Here is a 21267-nt window from a genome sequence, read left to right on the forward strand (position 1 = left end):
TTTTGGAACAAAATCGATTACATTTTCAGGCTTCTGTGAATTCAGCCCCTGAATAACTGAAGGACACAAAGAGCAGACTAACAAGCATGCTACATGTTTCTAGATTCAATGACATATCTGGATGGGATTAATCAGAGTAAACTAGTTTCCCAGAACAAAAAGGTTCAGACATTTAGAAAGAGTGTTAATTGTTCAACAGTACAAACTGGGAGAAGTTTACAGAGCAGACTCTAGAAACAGCATACACTTCAGTTATTCAGTAATGTTATTAGAGCAAGTAACCACCACCCAAGTCATAGGAAAACAAAGAATGGGGTCCTAGAATGAGTTTTAGCAAGCAGTCCAATGCTTTAAGATGTCCACAGTGGTATCAGAGCATAAAGCAAGGAGTGAAAACAAGGAATATTCTCAGATCTACAGGGATTAAGATACAGAAATACACTTACACCTCAGCCAGAACTCCAACGTGACAGTGTGACTCAGTAGTACCGGTACCTTGGGCCCAGGTCTACAGACTCACCTAAACTCACCTAAATCTGAAGTCACAGGTTTACCAGCCAAAAACTTTCACACATTCTTTAGGGTCAGTTTGATCCCAAGTAAAAATTGCCCAAAAGTCCCAGAACACAGTAACAAGTGCCAGCTCCAACCTACCCCAGGTATTCCCACCCCCACCCTACCCGCACCATGGCATCCCAGACGACTGGCGCCCACACATTCCATTAGGTACAAAACAGCGGAGAAACAACAGTAAGCACTTAAAAAGAAGCAAAGAAGTTAAAAAGTTTTCTTCTTTCTATTTCTTTTACAAAGCAGAAATGCTAAACAAAAGTTAAAATTCTTTCTACACATCTAGGAGCAAATTCTGGTGGTAAAATATAAAAGGAAGGGGAGAGGATAGAAAGGGAAATATATTTTATTAAAAAAAAAAAAGAGGACAATTACTAGAAACTAGGGCATCCCTTAATAAGCAGCAAATCTTTTCTTGCATCTTGACAAAGATCAACTAATCCCCTACAAAACAAAACTAATCTTTGCTTTACCCACACTATCTGATTATATAAAGAGTTCAGTTTTAGAGGAACCAACAAACAAAATCTGGAGTCCTAACAGTTCCAGCTCCCAAACACAACTAGAGACCCCACTCTCTATCTTCCCCTCTTTTGACTTCTCCAAACTTCAAAATCTGGTAAGAAAAATGTAGTTGCTAAGACTTTTTCAAACTCCTATTCTCTACAAAGTGACTTACTATATAAACCTGTTCATAGTGTTAAAAAATAGAAGCGTCCAATTCTCTAAGCTTCATCAGTGATCTAAAATTGGGTCCATATGGCCTACTTGCCTCCATTTCCCCCAAAAGCAACACATATTTAGAGAACAGGGGTATGAAACAGATGCACATAGTTAGTTATAATCTGACATGCATGTTCCACACACATCCTTCCCCAACACACACAAACTTTTCTGAGGATGGCATCAAAACACAGAAGTATCAGGCATTTTTTTAAAATATCAGTCAGTGATGTGTGAGAAAACAAAATCTTCTGAACCTTTAAATATGTGCTTTGACAACGAAACTAAATTGCCAAGGGAAATTGGGTTTAGGAGAATGATATCAGGCCTTGAAGTGATCCTGTGGAATATCCAGCTAAGCATAAAAATGTTATCTTTTAATAGCCAACCTAGTGCTTAAGTGGAGATTATTAAATTATGTCTAGGCCCTCATACTAAATACCTAGTACACACATGATATGTAATTACATACGCCATTTATCTTAGTATACATATAATCAAGAATCCAATAGTGTTTTTAAAAAACTTAAAAAAGAACAATTACCTGAAAAAGTAAGCGTGATAAATCTAAGTGGATTTAATGTAATTGCAGGAAACCTCCATCTTTTGGCTCTGCCCTATTTTGATCAGGCATGTCTCCTGACTGTTAAACGTCAAAGCACCAGTACCAGTAGAATAAAGAAGTTTTGCGCTTCTTCCCTTTGCCCCCAGAACGGTACTTACATGGGAGAATGGGTCAGTGAGATCATGAAGGTGAAAAAATGAAACCACAGAGGTCAGGTACAACTCTCACTCTAAATATCTAACTTTGCTCCCTGTCCTCAGAATCTGACGATTCCCATCAAACTCTGAGAAGAGCTCCAATTAAATCATTCAGAAAGGGAGAGAAGGAAAGAGGACCGCATGAGGAAGAAATGCCTTCAAAAACTTAAGAATAGAGACACGACATAAAGCATGCTTGAAAAACAGCCAAGGCAGTTTTCTCTAACATGGAAGTCCCAATTATTATGACTAATTCTCTATCCCAGTTGAATTATCCCAGAAACAGTATAGCATCAATTGTCAGAATCGGCAAGCAAAGATCAGATATATTTAGATAAAAATTTAAGTCTCTGGGGAAAAAACAAAATCACTCACATACTCTAAGTTTGTGCTAATCCCATATGAACTTTTATGGACTTTCTATTATGAACTTTTCCCATAATTTTTTTTTAACACAATCTCTGACCACTACAAATGATTCAGCACAACATGGGAGGTCACCAACACAAGAGCTTTGCTTAAAGGCTAATAATTTTCTCCATAAACACAGAATTCTCTAGCAAAAGAATATACACTATGGAACTGGTCAGTCTTCCTGGGCAGCTTTCTTGAGCACTGTGGACCACTGTTAGAAATAAACCCTGAGTCCTAATGCTCTAAGAAACGACTTAACGGTAAACAAACATGGGGTTCCCCACAGTCCTCACCTGTGTGAGTGCAGAACACTCCACATACTTGACAGCCTTCAGGTCACGGGCCAGCTTTTCAGCAGTCTCTGGAGTGATGGGCTTCTGTTTGTTCTTGGCAAGTTTCTCAATAGTAGAGGGGTCATCTCTGAGATCAATTTGGGTCCCAACAAGCAAGAAAGGAGTCTTTGGACAGTGGTGAGTTATCTCAGGCACCCACTAGAAAAAAGGTATTAAAAAATTTTAAAAGTTTTAAAAGGGTATTAAAAAATACACCTGCATTAATCCACAAGACTCTAAAGCTACTGACAAGTCAATAGAAGTTCTGTGACAACCTTTTCAGGGCAAGAATATCTCACCAACTTACCTTTTCTTTCACATTTTCAAATGAGGATGGAGAGACCACTGAAAAACAGACTAGAAATACATCTGTTTGTGGATAACTCAGCGGTCGTAATCTGTCATAATCCTCTTGCCCTAGGAGGAGAAAATGGAGAAATTAGCAACTAAATCATGGTGTCCTCACAGCACTAAAATCACACATCAGTCAACAGATTAAACATGCAGCTAACAGCACACTGACTACTAATGAGAAAGTAACGTAGCTAATAAAACGTATGGCTTTGTAATGTAGTATTTGAGTAATATTCTCACTCAGCTAATTCTATTTAATATTTCAAGCCCTTAGATCAGTAATGAATTTGTTATATGTTATTTATTACCAGTTTCTAGTTTTCAATCTTTGTGTCTATATTAACCCAACAATAACATTATAATAAAAACAATAAACTATTGCTACAGAAATGGTTAAAAATCAGTCCTACTCAGATCTGGTTAAGAAACAACCACAGTGAACCATTTAAGGAAACAAAAATTCTCAGTGAAACCCAGCTGACAAAATCCATTGTCCATCATGTCTACCAAAGCAGGTAGACATGTTTAGTTAATGTGCACATATAAAATGCGTATCTGAAATTGAGAATAATTAGAAAACATAACTCAACAAGAATCAACGGATGCTAAAGCTATATGGGAAAAATTCTGGTGAAAAGGAGAATATCTGTACGATCTCAAAGATCATTTGTATGATCTCAAGATCCCCAAAGGAGAAAAACATAACTACACTGTAAAGAAACTGGACATCACCTTGACTGAGTGATCAAAATCACCATCACCAATGAGTGGATATCATGTGCCTCTAGATTTATATCCTGAGAAAGACAAATCACTAATGTAGTATTCCAACCAAAATAGTACCACTTGAATCTAATCATGAGGAAACACTGAGCAAATCCAAAATGAGGAACATTTTCTAAAGGGAGGAGAGAAGGGATGGGCCTGTATTCCACAACAAAAATGTCATGAAAGACCAAAAAAGGCTGAAGAACTGATCCAAATTAAGAGACTAAAGAGATAAGACAACCAAATGCAATACATGATCCTGTACTGAAAGCAGAAAAAACTGGATGTGGATCAGCTGAAACAAGTGCAATATAGACAAAGTACTGTATTCAATGTTAAACTTTCTGAAGTTGATTATTATAGTTAGACAAAAATGTCTCTATTCTTAGGAAATTTATACTTATTCAAGGCTAAATGGCTATGCTGTATCAACTTTCTCTCAAATAATTCAGGGGAAAACAATGTGTACATATGTTGAAAGAGAATAATACAGAGAGAAAAATAGGGAAAATGCTTGTAATTGGTAAATCTGGTTAAACGGTATCTGGGGGCTCCTGGTACCATTCTCGCAACTGTTCTATAGGCTTGAAATTATTTCCAGACAGACAGTTGTCAAGAACACCCATATACATTTCCAAAACGGAGAGAGGAGAGGGGGAGCTGCAGGGGAAGGATTTAATGCTTCAATCTCAAAACGGAGCTCCAGTCAGCCACCCTATATTAAAAGAATAGTTAAGTACTTAATGCCACTGTGCTGTGCACTTAAAAATGATTAAAATGGTAAATTTTATTACATGTATTTTACCACGATAAAAGTTTTTCAAAGGAAAAAAGAAAAGTTAAATATTTTGTATGCCAGTGAATTTTTTTTTTTGCCAGCATCGACAGAGAATACAAGAAGATGTTACTATTATTGCCATCTAAATAAGCAATACATCGTAAGTAGACAACAAAGCTATCTTCAGGACAATGCAGAAATTAAAGTTAAAAGAGAAGTTCAAAATGAAAGAGGTTACAAAACAATAAAATCACCATCAGTACCTCTAACACTTATTGAATACTTACTATAACAAGACGCAAGGGTCAGAGTCAAAGGAATTCAAAGGTATGCACTTAGATGGATAACTATCACTTCTTAAATTCTAAGGTTTAATTACAGGCATAGAAGGGATTACAAAGGAAAGAAGAGGCTTAAAGAAAACAGAATCAGCCAAACTCCTGAGCAGTTCTCTCGGTCTAAGCTGTCTGAGCTCTAACACTAGCTGGGACTTGAAGATCACACAAGAAAGGTACAATAAAACAACAAAAAAAATAAATTTAAAAAATCAGGCAAAACAGTTAACCAAGCCTTGTAAAAAGCAGCACAGATGTTCATATACCTTTTCTTAGCCGTATTCCATATTTAAATGGAATATATTTCAAAAAGATTAAGCCTGGCATAGACTAGAAAAGGTTTCGTTTTTAGTCGTTCAGCCCCTGCAATCAGTGTAAGTGAGCATCAAAAACAGATCTCAGCTTACATTCCTGGGCACCACTCAGAGCATCTAAATGAATGTCCAATGTTTTACAAGCAACCAACCTTCTATTCAGATGGACTGGTGACAGAAAACAAATACAGCCATTTTTTTTTTTGAATACCAGATCCAAAGCAGTATTGGTCAGTCCATTTATTTGTGATGAACAAGCCCTCAAAACTATAAAAATCTTTCATTTCCCAAAGAGAAAAAAAATTAGAAGTGTTCAATAAACAAAAAGTAGGCTACCTTACCTCTACTCTGCTACAAGCACTACACTTAAGGAAATAGAATGAATATGGTCCCTTAGATGTGCAAGACTCTTCAATACCCAAGCATAATTTATCCACTAAAATTTATCCCCTAAGTAAATCACAAATAGCCACTATTCACTAAAGAGAGACGCAGTGCTATCCTGTGGCAGCGTCCTTTAAGGTATACAACATGATCAAGGAAATTTCACTCTACTGCGTAAGACAGGTTTTCACTACAAGCACTAAATTATTCCTATTCTAACAGCACACCAGTCACTGTAACTTCTAACACTTGCCAAAACACAGGGACACAGCTCATGAATTGCTGCTCTTTTCCTTGCTTAGAATCTCATTATTTGTTTTTTAAGATTTTTTTTTCTTTTCCTTCTTCTCCCCAAAGCCCTCTATACACAGTTGTATATATTTTCAATTGTGGGTCCTTCTAGTTGTGGCATGTGGGATGCCACCTCAGCGTGGCCTGATGAGCAATGCTAGGTCCGTGCCCAGGATCCGAAGTAGAGCATGTGAACTTAACCACTCAGCCACGGGGCTAGCCCCTAGCATCTCACTATTTAAAATTCAAATTCAAGAGGCACAAAGTCAGTATCAACTGAGGACTCTGGTCTATATGAGAAGTCTAAAGGGATCATATGGCATGAAAAATAAGAATACTGTCAAAAAGCAACATTTTTAGAAAATTCCAGTAGGACATTACAAACTCAAGAAGAAAGCAAAATAAACATTTCATACTATTTACCACTACAGACTAAAAGCTAAACATTTTTCCTACAATCAATTATCCAGAATTCAAAGCCAGCCCTGTGGCCGAATAGTTAAGTTCATGCACTCCGCTGTGGCGGCCCAGAGTTTTGTCAGTTCGGCCACAGTTCGGCCTGGGCGCAGACATGGCACCGCTCACCAGGCCACGCTGAGGCGACGTCCCATATGCCACAACTAGAAGGACTCAGAACTAAAATATACAACTATGTACTGGGGAGATTTGGGGAGAAAAAGCAGAAAAAAAAAAAGAAGACTGGCAACAGTTATTAGCTCAGACGCCAATCTTAAAAACAAAAAAAATTATTCAGAAGTTAATGGCACTTAGTGATCCTGTTTCATCTGTGTCATTGGGCTTATTCCTAAATAAGTTCACAAAATCTTTTATCTAATGAAAAAAAGAAAAAATCCAAAAATAAATGAGGGCACTCTGGAACCCGAGATTCCTACCATTTTATGTATAACATCTGCAAAAATCTAGACTAATGCATGTTAATGCAGAATTTACTGAAGACTGAAATCAAAATCCCTCTGGAAGATTCTACAATAGCACTAAACTAGAGATCAAGAAGGCCATAAATATCTCCATGGAGAATACTGTCATTCTCGATAATATAATGGATCAATAATTGCAGAAAATTGTCAGATACTAGAAAACAGCTCCATGAAAGAACGGAGTTTATTTTTTAAAAAACAAAACAAAGAAAAAACAGAATCAGCGAAAGCAGATCAATGCATAACCTGACTCTACTCATGAGGAAAGGGACAAACTCAAACTGAGAAACATTCTATAAAATAACTGGCCTGTTTCCCTAAAACACACCAATGGCATGAGAGGCTGATGTTCCATATTAATGGATACAGACTAAAGAGAGCGACAACGTGCAATGTGTGATCCTAGATCAGAACTTGTACCAGAAGAAAACTGCTTTAAGGGACATTATTAGGACAACTGACAAAATCAGAAAGTTGACTGCAGATTAAAGTTTAAAATGCTATATATAACGTTAAGTTTCCTGAATTTGACAAGTGCACTTGAGAGACTATCCTTTCTCTTAAGAAATACACACTTGGGCTGGCCCCGCGGCCAAGTGGTTAAGTTTGCGCACTCTGCTTCAGCGGCCCAGGGTTTTGCCAGTTCAGATCCTGCGCACGGACATGGCACCACTCGTCAGGCCTTGCTGAGGTGGCATCCCACATAGCACAACCAGAGGGACCTACAACTACAATATACAACTATGAACTGGGGAGATTTGGGGAGAAGAAGGAGGGGAAAAAAAGAAGATTTGCAACAAATAGCTCAGGTGCCAATCTTTAAAAAAAAAAGAAAGAAAGAAAGAAAGAAAAGAAAAAGCTCATCTTTGGGGCCTGCCCCGTGGCCAAGTGGTTAAGTTCTCGTGCTCTGGTTCGGCAACCCAGGGTTTCACGGGTTTGGATCCTGGGCATGGACATGGCACCACTCATCAAGCCATACTGAGGCGGCATCCCACATGCCACACCTAGAAGGATCCACAACTAAAAATTCACAACTATGTACCGGGGGGCTTTGAGGAGAAAAAGGAAAAATAAAATCTTTAAAAAAGAAATCTACACTGAAACAGTAAAAAGCAAAAGGGCATGATGTATGCAACCTACTCTCAAATGGCTCTGAAATAAAAACAATACACATAGGGAGAGAATGTCACAAAATGTTAAGAACTGATGAATCTGGTAAGGAAGTCTGTATTAGCAACTTTTCCTTAAGTGTGAAATTAAATCAGGATAAAAAATGACAAAAAAGAATGGCAAAATATAAAAACGTTTGTGCAGGGAAAGGTCATAATATAAAAGAAAACTGCAAATGGACCCCAAATGTTAACAAAAAAAGTTACACCGTGGTGTGATCTGCCACACAACAGACTACTATGTAACCATGAAAACTATGACATACAAGTACAACATTGAGAGATGTTACCAAATTCTTTTTAAGAGAAAAAGGCAGGAACAGAGAGGGAAAAAAAAGAGTAATATCTCGTTTTTTCCTCTGTAGAAATATAATGAACATATAGGAAGAGCTCTGCTTAGGACAGACACTTAAGACGTGACTGTCTCTGAATATAGATGCTTTTTCATTTTCTCCTTTTGCTTATCTATATTCTGATTATTTTTTCCCATAAAAAGCAAAACCTGCATCTTTGTAATAAAGAATAACATTCAATTTTTGTGTGTAGGGGTTTTTTTTTTTGGTAGTGTGTGTTTTTTTTGGTGAGGAAGATTAGCCCTGAGCTAACATCTGTTGCTACTCTTCCTCTTTTTTTTTTTCCTTGCCAAAGCTCCCCAGCACATAGTTGTACATCCTAGTTGCAGGCTCTTCCAGTTCTTCTATGTGGGATGCCGACCCAGCATGGCCTGATGAACAGGGTTAGGTCTGCACCCAGGATCCAAAGCAAAGTGAGAGAACCCAACCACTTGGCCACAGGGCTGGCCCTAAAATTTTGACATAAGAAGGAATTGGTGGTGGGGTGATGAGCATACAACATGGGAAAGAGCCTATATAAACATGTTAAATGTAAAAAGCTAAATACAGAACTATACACACAATAGTAAAACATACGCAGGAAAAAAAAAAAAAAAAATAACTGTGGGGACTCATAAACAAGAACTTAGTGTTATGACCACAAAGGCAGAAATAAAGCCATGAGTCAGAGGGAGAACCTTATCTCTGCTCTTAACTGATATTATTTAAACACATCTGCAAGAGTTGCAGCCAGAGGTGAGATAGGAATACTATAAAAAGAATTCAGAACAAAATGACAATCGACAGATTAAATGCAACCAAAGAGTTAAAGCCAGTCAGAGGCCATCTCAATGGGGATGAAAGTTTCAGCAGAAAGAAAACTGAGTTAATGAACCAGAGATGGGGACTCTGAGATTAAGGCCTTTGCAGAAGAATACAAATCTCCTCTTAAGTGTGTCAAAGACACATTCGTTCTGGATGCCGACAGCCCTAGGTCTGCAGGGCCTGTCAAAAAAGATCTCTGGCTTATAGTGACCTCTACCAGGTGAGATGGAAATCCCCCCATACTTGCCTGGGACAGTAAAATCATTTCCTCAGTGAATGTCTTTTAACCCCCAGAAAGATTCAGAATCTAATAGAGAGGTGAAATAAATCAAATACTATTACTGTTAATTTTCAGTTACATATAGGAATAATCTAACCTTATTAACACTCAGTGTTTATATTTAAAATAATCTGCCATATTAAAGAACATGATAGATTTAGTTTTCTGACTCCAATTAGAAATGTGTAATTTAGTAACTAACTTGAGATTTTTTTGTTGAAAAATGTTAAAAGAATTTCATGAAGGTTGTAAATAATACTATTTAAGATAAATTAAAACATAAATACAGGAAATCACAAGTTATTAGGCCTATTAAAGTAATGTATGTAAAAACTGGAGACCGTTTCACTTGTCCGGGCAAGCAAAGTGAACTGCTTAAAAGAGAAAACTGAATACATTAAATTTATAAATGCAGTTCGAAGTGCTGGAAGAAATTTAACACAGTTGTAAATGAGGTTGATTGGGATTAAAATCTTGTCAACCTAAGTTAAATAAACCAGTATTAATCAAAGGACCCTTGGCCACCTTGATAATGACTTGTTAAAATTAACTATTTTAATAATAAATTTAATAAGTTATGCAACTAAATTCAAAGGCTCACCCACTCCAAGCTATTTACCGAAGAGAAATAAAATATATCCATACAAAGACTTGTATACAAATGTTCACAGCACCATTAGTCATAATAGCTTAAAAGTGGAACCCAAACACCCATCAACTGGTAAACGGATAAACAAATTACGCTATATTCACAGAATGAAATACTACTCAGCAATAAAAAGAAGCAGACTACTGATACAACACAGATGAATCTCAAAAACATTATGCTAAGTGAAAGAAGTCAAACACAAAAGAATACATATCACGTAATCCCATTTATATGAAATTCTACAAAGCAAAACTATGATGACAGAAGGCAGGTCTGTGGTTGCCTGAGACCAGGTCAAGGGAAGGGACTGACTGTGCAGAGCACAAGCACATTTTCTAGAGTGGTATACCTTGATTATGGTGGAGGTTACATGACTATATAGTCAGCAAAATTAATCAAACGAACACTTGAGTGAGTTCTATTGTATTATACTTTAATAAAGCTAAAAAAAATAAAATACTGATTTAAATTTAAACGTTTATAAAAAATAAGCTATGGAATTTAAAATTAGTTTTCAACCCCAAGTAGCCATAAATTGTCTTTGCTCTGCATATAGATTGCCTCCAAGGGCACATATAAACACAGAAAAACCCTCACCTATCAGTAGATATAGGTCATTTTTATTTTCTCTATTTTCCAAGTTTCCTCTAATATACCATTACCCTTATAATTTTTAATTCATAAAAATTTTAAAAGTCTAAGAACACCATAAAAAAGACACTAATCTCAAAACTGTTTACTGTTGTCTCTCAATTCCCCCCCCCAATTAAATCCAGACAGTTCCTCAAAGTAGGCAGTATAATACACTCCATAAGAGCAATATGTCAGCAGGCAGACAGCGAAAGGGTAACTCATAAAAAGAGAAAAGTTTAGAATTCCTACATACTAAAAGGATACCTTTCTGAAATTTTCCTTTAGCTAACTGAGCTGATAATAACAGAGACTACAGAGAAAGGAGTCAGAAATCAAGACGTGTAGCCACTGTTAAAACAAGGAGGAAATAACACTGAGGAATTGGATATACTTAAGGAAGAAAGTCATTTGTTCCTTTAATTTGAAAAGCTGACCACAAATGTCAATACTGTGAGCTAGATATCAGTTTGCCCTCAAAATACTTTCAGATATAATATACAGATAACTTATTTTATATTCTAAGAAGCTATCTGTGCATGTATTACACAGACATACATGCTAAATAAAATAAGCCTCCAAATTTCAGTGATAATATAGCTTGTCTAATGTACTCTGCTCTCATCCTTCTTTATCTCCTTCCACATCATCCACCCAGGGTACTCCAAACTCTTATTTGCCATTCCAGGTCTGGGACTGCCTCCTGGTCAAGTACTGACCATCACGATAGTCACTCCTCCTAACTATTTTTTTTTTAAGATTTTAGTTTTCCTTTTTCTCCCCAAAGCCCCCTGGTACATAGCTCTGTATTTTTAGTTGTGTGTCCTTCTAGTTGTGGCATGTGGGATGCCACCTCAGCATGGCTTGATGAGCAGTGCCATGCCTGTGCCCAGGATTCAAACCAGTGAAACTCTGAGCTGCCGAAGCGGAGCACAGGAACTTAACCACTCAGCCACGGGGCCAGCCCCTCCCCCTAACTATTAACAAAAGTCAAGTGGTTTGCTAATATGCTAGGTTCCTAAAACGTGCAAAACAGACAGACAACCAGCAACTGTTATAGTTACAGACCAAAACATTATAACAGACATCAAGTTTTTACCTGCAGTATCAAAAAGTCCAAGAGTATATGGCTCTCCACCAATCATAACTGTGACTGCATAGTTGTCAAAAACCTAAAAACACAAAAATACAACACTGTTAGTATGCAAGGATGGCCAACATGGGATAGGACAACTCTTCAGCTAAGGCGATGTTTCCTTTTCCTTCCTAAGACTTAATCTTAGTTCGTCTTCCCTGTATAACCAATCTTGCCAACTAGGCCCTTGCATGAGCTAAATGGTTCTTGAAAAAGTGACAGGTGATGTGTTCTGGGATGTCTGCTCTACCCCAGTAGCCTAGCTAAAAAGCCACAGAAGGATTATAGGTGTCACAGGAGCAGAGTCCCTTGCTATACAAAATGATCCTGTTCAAGTTTCAAACTTTTGAGACAGTTTATAGTTTACCTCAACATTCAATCTGATTTCTAAGAAATTATTTAATAGACCATTTCCTTTTCATCTAGAATTAAAATCTCCTAGATCCATGATAATCTTTTTCCTTTCAGGGTTCAAGACAGGAAAAGCTTTGTTGCAAACAAACCCATGAGAGAGAAAAAAGGTTCTTTCAAGGTACAAGGAAAGTGTCCAAGAAAAGCTGGCAGATTATTTGTTGGGACTTCAGCACGAGAGTTATGTTACTAGATACAAACAACATGGCCTAAGAGATACCCCCTGTAACTAGATGCTTTATTTGTAAGTAGACTGCAAATTCAGCATATACTAATATTGGCTGTATTAAACTTATTTGTGAAAATGGGATGTAATGGTGCTAAATAGAAAAAGACCCAAGACTTTGAATTTACAATTGAAAAGCAATGCTTTCCAACTAGAAGAAGGACGTTACATCAGCCCTGCTTAACCTTTTAGCTCTCTAATTTTCTGGTCCATGTTTTAATGGGTTGTTGAGAGCTTGTTTAAATGTAAACAAGTGTGGAAGCGAGGGCATGGGGGAGGTAGTAGTTACACGAAAATCAATTACTGATAAAAGAACAAGGAAACGTAAAGAATGTGGCTAAGGTCTCACCCCATACAGGTTATTTTCTTAAGTCATATCTAACCCTTTTCCAGAGATGCACATACAAACACATATATAAAAAACATCCACAAGCCCGTCTTAAATAGAACACCTAATGGAGACTGAAATACAAAAATTCTGATAGTTGCCCTCACTCTGAAACAAGATCCGTGATCTCTAAAAGTCCCCTTCGACCTCAGAACTTCTTTCACTTACAATGTCCCCAAATGGGACAATTCAGAAATATGATTTTGTATTTAATTATAACTTCAAATTCTCCCCCTCCAAGAACACCAATCCTCTTTCTTCCTATAGCCTTGGCCTACCTTAAACACTTTACCTACCTGGGGACATTATAGATTGTCAATTCCAATTAAATGTAATTGCCAACCTTTTAACCTGTATTCACCCTCTTAACAATGCTCACGTCTCTGACGATTAACCTAAAATACTCATTCATTTTCTTTGTTTTCACTTCCAAACAAAACTAGTCCCATATTAATCATACATAGGCTCTTCATAATCCCTAAAACAGCTCACTTAACAGAGACAGTTGTTGCCAGCCCAAGACAACCCTAGCTCCTCTCTCACCACTGAATGGACAACTGTGTTTAACATAATTACACCACTGAGTTGGTCAACCAACCTGGAACAAACACTGGATCCCCAAACACATTCTTTCACAAGCTGAGTGTTACTCTAAATAACTCTCTGTCTCTCTCTCATTTCATTACCTTTGTTATTCTCATTTTCCCTCTACTCTTCTAAGGAGCTGATAAAAAGCATTTGTGGGAGAGAACCCCCAAAGGCTTCTGTTGGTGATCTTATATCAAAAAGAGGTCTTCTCTGCCCCTAAAAACCAGTTTGAAGCTCCAGCACTGCTAAGACAACAGCTCCATAAAGATTCTCTCCTACTCTCTAAGGAGAATAAGTGGAGGCACATACTACTTTCTCTGAAGTTACATGACCCCAAAAAGCACCCCAGTACACCTCCAAGCACTGATTAATCATTGGCCAAGATATCAAAAAAAAAGTCACCTCATTCCAAGATGTAGGGCATACTTCTCCAAACTGAGACCACCACTCTTTAGAATCTTGTCTAATGGAGTTTTGCCTCCAAGCACTTCTTGCAAACCCTTGTGTCACCCCTTCTGACTTTCCACTGATTTTTCAGCTGTTTAATTTTAAAGTATATATAATTTACCCATGAGAAGTCAAGATCTTTAAAAAACAGGAAATAAAGGCAAACAACAGAAAAGTATCAGTACACACAGAGAGTTTTTAAAAGGATATCAAATTATAATACATTTCACCAACAAATCGAAGCCTTTATACTTACAGTTGGTACATACTCAGATGGAAACTTATTTGTTGTGTAGGATATCAGGAGACATGTTTTACCAACAGCACCATCGCCCACAACAACACACTTAATTGTCTGCATTGCTGAAACAGTGTTGTATCCACTTTAAATATTTCAAATGCGATGATGACCTACAAAAAGATTAAAGATATTTGATTTATTTGTACTTATATTTTTTTTTCGTCAGCTTGCAACAGGTTCACTCATTCAGAGCAAGAAAAGAAGTAGCACCCCAACTAGTGTGGCTGAAAGAAGCTAAAAAGAAAAACAGCGACTTGCTCAAAGTCACAATAAAAAATTAGAGTCAATTTTCTAAGTGTCTGATCCCTGGCAGTTTGGTTGTTTTTTAAATGTCCAAAGTAGTGTAAAGGGCAGATTTCTTTTCATAACGAAAGAGAAAAGGCTATTTCAGAATGAATCCCATGTAGTGTGCCAAGTATTACTTTGTGAAACTTTTCCTTCAGTTGTATGTGCACACACATGCATGTATATGTGTATGTGTACTAGACTACAATTAAAGGCCGCTCCTTTAAAGAACGGCCCATTCACCCAACCTAAGAGCCATAGTTACTCAGGCTCTAATCAAGAAGCAGCTGAGCACCACGCCACCCTACACCGCACACCTCCCTCCCCACCCCCAGCATCCCCAGAATAGATAAACAGGAGGAACTGGATGAAGATCAAGGTGATCTCCGGTCTCAACAGCTGTTTTAGCACCAGGCTGCCTAGTTACTAATTCAATATTCATGGCACAAAGAGGCAAAAACCTATGTTTCTATAATGAAAAGTCAGATCACTCTAAAGCATTCTGACTTTGACATAATTTAGCTTCTCTTACTGTAGTCCTCCATTCTAAGAAGCTATCAATTACAAATGCACCAAAAATTTATTATATTACATCGATTCTGAGATGCTTGTTTTCACATTTAAACATCTCTAAAATCAGAATGTATCTTTACTGAAGGGTCCTTACAACCATTATCAGCCATTTTATCACCATTTTTGAATCAATGAAAATTTTAACAGTTTTTCTAGAAGAATAAAAGAGAAATACTACCACCTGTACACTTAGATTTTAAGATAAAGCCCTATTTCAATTATAATCCTGAAGGGGTTACAATTTCTTGTTGACTAGAGCTACCACCTTATTGAATATAAAAATGTCATAGAACCGTCTCACTCTGGGTTGGATGCCATGCCTATGTGCTCTATAGTACCCTTCACAACTCCTAATCATAATGATTTATAAATGCCCGTTAACATTTCTGCACAAACATTCGGCGTGAGTAATCTACAGTAAATAAATACTCTCCCATTCCTCATCAAAATCATCTTGATTATATTTCTCTTTATTTAACCTCCTTTTATCTTTTTCCTTCTCTTTTCTCTATATTGCACTAGAGAAGAACTCATACTAGTATGGCACCAAAGATTAAAGATTTTGATCCCTAAATCAAAACTACTTATCAGAACAATCAAGCACACTTAGTACAAAATTAATTATAGAGAATTATTTTAAAAGAACGTCTTTTACTTAATAATAAAGGCAGGAATAGGAAATAGGAATAGCTATCTTTTCATGGTTCCTGAGTCCACCTCTGAAAAACAGAATAATGTTCTGCTAAAAAACAAGGTCTTCTGTAGAATTTCTTTCAATTCAAAGTGAAGAAAAGAAAGGTAAACAGAGAGTTCTGATCATCCTACAGAATTTTTCCCAGGTGCCTACAAATCAATTTCAATTCTTGCACCTTCTATTTTTCTTCACCATTATTACCAGGGGATTTTTTTAATGTATAGTTTAATCATAAACACTGGACAGAAAGTAATGTTTGATCACTGTGGCAGAGACTGCTAGTAGCCTGCCAATTCTTCCTGTCTTCTTTGTAATAAAATTTTTACTTAAGCATATGACCCCTAGTAAAGACTACATTTCCTAAATTTGTTGGCACCTAGATGTGAACTATGTGACTAAGTTCTGGCAAATGGGAATGAAAGTGATGGATGCAACTTTCAAGACTAGCCTTAAAAGCAAGGAGCACAGTCTCCCCTATTTCACCCTTTAGGCTGAAACGCAGACACGATGATGGGAGCCAAAGCAGTTATACTGAACCACAAGAGAGAAATTATGTGTTAAGGATGAGTAACACAACAGGAGGAGCCAGTCCTGGAAATTTCTCTCATTAAGCCTCTAGTATTTTGGATTCTCTGTTACAGCAGCAGAACTGAAATCCTAATTACTGTATTTCATAGACTCTAAGAAGACAACGATTTTAAAATACATCCTAAATTTAGAGGCATTAGGTGCGGGAGAAAAATGTCTTAGAATCAGTAAAATTATAGTAATATTTGGATTTATCAAGTAACTTTTCATGACCATTTTTGAGACTTTGTCTCGAAAACCACCTAAGATAAATGCTGTTTTTAAGTTTCAATTGCAGTTGAAATCAAATTGTCATCCCAAAATAGGAAGCTCCTCATCTTCGTTCTATATCTGGTATTCACTTTGAAGACTTATAACCCATACTAACAAGCAAATACAAAATCAAGCGGCCATTTATAAACTTGAAATTTCTACTGAAGAAAGCTATCATTTCTTGAAATTTTCATTAAAATTCCCTAAGGAATAAGGAAGAAGAAATTGAGAACAAATAGTTTCCATGATTAAAGCCATAAATATGACTGCCACATGGCTAAATCACAAAGTATCACAAGCTGTGATGGAGAAGGTAGAGCTGGTCTAAAACATTCTAAAGACAAAAAAACTATCATTAATAACTATATTAAGAGAATAATTTAAATCTGATTCAAGCTAAATTCCTCTTTAGTCTTTTCTTTTTGCTTTTTAAAACTTTATTATTATTTTTTATTGTGGTAAAATGTACATACCATAATATTTATCATTCCAGTCATTCCTAAGTGTACAATTCAGTGGCATTATGAATTCTTTTATATTATAGATATATTTGGAAATTCCATCAAAATGAACTGTCTTCAGGAGACCATTCATAAATAGCAGTCTTAGAATATTGGTTCTTTATGCAGCAGAAACCTTAAATGCAGTAACCTCTCTCTCTGATACCAGTAAGTATAGAAACTATTAAAAATGAAAGATCACTGTGGCCACCAGAAACTTCCAACTGTTGAGTAAAACATAAGAGATACAACACAATTTGTCTTCGAAGAAATCTACAATGTAAGTTTAGGAACAAAGGTAACAACATTTCAAATTGGCTCATCAGTTTTACCTTTTGAATGTGTAATTTTTTTTTTTTTAAGATTTTACTTTTTTCCTTTTTCTCCCCAAAGCCCCCCAGTACATAGTTGTATATTCTTAGCTGTGGGTCCTTCTAGTTGTGGCATGTGGGATGCCTCCTCAACATGGCCTGACAAGCGGTGCCATGTCCACACCCAGGATCCAAACCAGAGAAACCCTGGGCCTCCACAGCAGAGCACGCAAACTTAACCACTTGGCCACAGGGCCAGCCCTGAATGTGTAATTTTTAAAAATATCTCTTGGGTCAGCCCCAGTCACCTAGTGGTTAAGATCAGCACGCTCTGCTTCAGTAGCACAGGTTCGGTTCCCGGGCACGGACCTACACTGCTCTGTTAGCAGCCATGCTGTGGTGGCAGGCCATACACTAAAAAAAAAAAAGATCGGCACAGAGGTTAGCTTAGGGCAAACGTTCCTCAGCAAAATAAAATGAATAAATAAAAATATCTCAGCATTCTTAAGCACAAATTCATTACAACTACATTCTGAGGGAGAGCTTTAAGATTTTCCATTGGAAGGTAATGGGTAACACAGACTTCATAAGAGAAATGTGATGTGCATACAGTTTCGTTAAATCATTAAACAAATATTACTACTTTGAGAACTTTTAGAAATCTCTACCTTTTCTTTTCTCAGCATAGAAACAGGCCCCAAGTCAACTGGGCCCTTTTTGTGTGTCCTATCTAATAAGCTGGAAAGAACATCCAAAATACATAAATTTAATACATAAAATAATAATTTTCCTAACTTTGAAGTCAGGAAAACTCTGGGTGTTAACCTCTGCTCAGCACTTACTAGTGACCTGGGCAAGTTTCTTAATCTCTTTTTGCCTCAATTTTCTCATTTGTGAAACAGAACTAATTCTATCAACACCTTGCACAGTTGTTATAAAGATTAAATAATATAAAAAGACCTCATAGCTCATAGCACATACTCAATATACATGAACTCCTCTACTAAGTGTGCCAGTTCAATCAATCCCCTGACACTGATTTCCATCCAGTGGGTCAAAACTTACACTGTACTTTCTTCTCTTTGGTGAACTGTTATCTAATCAAAACTTTTCACACTTTGCACATAGCAGGCACACCAAAACATAGGTTAAAATGAATTGAATATATAACATTAATAAAAAAAATGAATTGAATATATTTGCTATTTAGCTAATGACACAAAAACCAAGAAATCGACCCAAAGACTTCTTCACCTGAAGATTCCTCTATTACTTCTTTCTGTATTTCCTGTATTATTTTTGTATTTACAGAGTAGTCCCTAAAACCAAGTTATCTAACAGGTGTTAACAAAATTTAGGTTTGAGAATAGACCCTATCGCTATCTTTAAACACCAAATCAAATACTTTTTTAGTTTACAAATCATCAGCCTACATGCAAACTAATGAAAATCTGACAGTTACTACCTTTTATAATCTTTCTCCTGTTATGCTTGAATTCACCCTCTAAATCAGCATTTCCAAAATTATCACCTCAGACCACCAGAGGGAGAATTACCTGGAATGGGTTGGTGTGTTAACAATTCATATTCCTGGGCCCCCACCCCAAAATGAACAATCAGAGCTCAACACTCCCTATGTAATTCTAATGCACAAGCAAGTTTGAGAACCATGTCCTGTACCACAGCAAGACAAGGAACACCGTAACACAAGAATCTAAACTAAGATAAACATTACTGGCATTTTAGGTCACCTAGAAGTGAGTTTCTTAAAGTAGAATCCAAATTATCAGTATGAATTAGCTGTATCAACCAGGCATTTTACATATGTGGTAATGAAAAACTCACACTGGATACTGAAAGATCATGAACCAAGATACTTTAGAGACGCTTTAATTACTGGTTCAACCTAAAAGTGTTCTCAAATCATAATGGTGACAGTAGCAAACACCTGCATAGCACTTACTAGATGCCACACACTGTTCTAAACATATTACACATATTTATACCTTTCATCCTCCCAAAACCCTATGAGGTAAGTGCTATATTAGCCCCATTTTACAGGTAAGAGAAGTGAAGCTCAGTGAAGTTAAGTAACTAGGCCAAGACTACTGAGCCAGTAAATGGTAGAAGTGGAATTTAAACCAGAGCAGTCTGTCAAGCCCCTGCTCTAAAATACTATACCATACTATCTCTCCTGAGAAGTGACATTAATAAAACAAACATGATCACTGCAAATGGAGCGGCAAGTACATACTTAGGAGAGCTGTCAGCACTGGGAAGAAGAAAGCAGAGGAGGAAGCAAGAAACAGGAGTTAAGTTTATTTCCTGTTTCTTCACCCTGCAGACAACTACTGAATTTTACTGAGGAGAAGGGAAGCAAGAATAAGTAAGATAACAGTTTGCTCTTCCCCTTTTTATATACCCACAAATCTTCCATTTCTGAGGCTTCCTGACCTGACAGCTCAACAATCTGTTGGAAACTGATTGTGGGTCCCCTGTCAAAATCACTGGTTCAGGAGTCAGACTGGCTCTACCACTCTCGCTATGTGACGTTAGGCAAGTTCTTTAACTTCTCTATGGCTCAGTTTTCCCTTACCTAAAAATGAAAATAGTAATACCTTCCTCATAGGTAAATTGATTGAATAAGATAATACATGTAAAGAACTTAACATAGTACCTGGCATACAGTAAATGTTAGCTATTATTCTTGAGTGACTGAAGGCACTTTTAAGTCAATATAAGTTCTAAAACAGAAACAATTTCAACCCACTTAGAAAGGAGCACATATTTTTATTTCCAAAATAATTAACAGTACTCATTGTTCTTATTACAAATGCAGTCAAATTTAGAGCTCCCGTTACAAGCGGTCATTTCAGAGTCACGTCCCAATTTAATTAAGACTATTCTGCAAAGCATCTGACATGTATTAATCAATAATTTCATGTACTAAAATGTCACCAGATGACCCACAGATGGGGACAAAGCAGGCGACCAGGAAAGAGACTTTGGCTTTGCAATATATACAATGCCAGCTTCAACAACATGGAGGAAACTAGGCCACACATGTTTATCTACCCTATGTTAACCTCCTTTTTCAAAAATATCAAATCACTTTGGCAGAAAAGAGGCTATGTAGTACCAATGACCCATTTTGCTATCCAGAGTGACTAGAAAAGTTATTTTGCACCAATAACTAAACACTATCCCTCTTAATGAAGTTCATTTGTATCAGAACTTAGAATGGGGGTTGGGCAACTTAAAGCATAAAAAATGATTCTGGGGGCCAGCTCGTGGTGTAGTGGTTAAGTTCGCTCACTTCAGTGGCCTGGGGCTCACAGGTTTGGATCCCAGGTATAGACCTAGCACCGCTCATCAAGCCATACTGTGGCAGCACCCCACATAAGATAGAGGAAGACTGGCACAGGTGTCAGCTCTGCAACAATCTTCCTCAACCAAAAAGAGAAAGATTGGCACAACAGATGTTAGCTCAGGGCCAATATTCCTCGCCAAAAAAAAAGCTTCTGCCAATCATAAGGAAAATCAATTGTGAAATAAGGTATATTGTGTACACTCCTTCCCAGTACCTATCACTCTGCCAGTCACATCAAAACCCCTATCTCCTAAGTTTTTTTTAAGATTTTATTTTTCCTTTTTCTCCCCAAAGGCCCCCAGTACATAGTTGTGTATTTTTAGTTGTGGGTCCTTCTAGTTGTGGCATGT

General features: G+C 37.0%; 1 protein-coding gene across 2 annotated transcripts in view; it reads right to left on the bottom strand.

Moving 5' to 3' along the window:
• The window catches only part of CDC42 (cell division cycle 42), a 45503-nt gene that overhangs the window by 3405 nt on the left and 20831 nt on the right, over positions 1-21267 (bottom strand). For both annotated transcript variants that reach the window (XM_046661017.1, XM_046661018.1), the window contains exons 2-5: positions 14300-14454; positions 11948-12020; positions 3109-3218; positions 2763-2960 (exon numbers count right to left, since the gene is read on the bottom strand). In XM_046661017.1, the coding sequence (XP_046516973.1) occupies positions 2763-2960; positions 3109-3218; positions 11948-12020; positions 14300-14404 (486 nt within the window). In that variant the 5' untranslated portion in view covers positions 14405-14454. The remainder of the gene's footprint in view (positions 1-2762; positions 2961-3108; positions 3219-11947; positions 12021-14299; positions 14455-21267) is intronic.

The sequence above is a fragment of the Equus quagga genome, chromosome 5, assembly GCF_021613505.1.
Source record: "Equus quagga isolate Etosha38 chromosome 5, UCLA_HA_Equagga_1.0, whole genome shotgun sequence".
NCBI classification, from domain to species: Eukaryota; Metazoa; Chordata; class Mammalia; order Perissodactyla; family Equidae; genus Equus; species Equus quagga.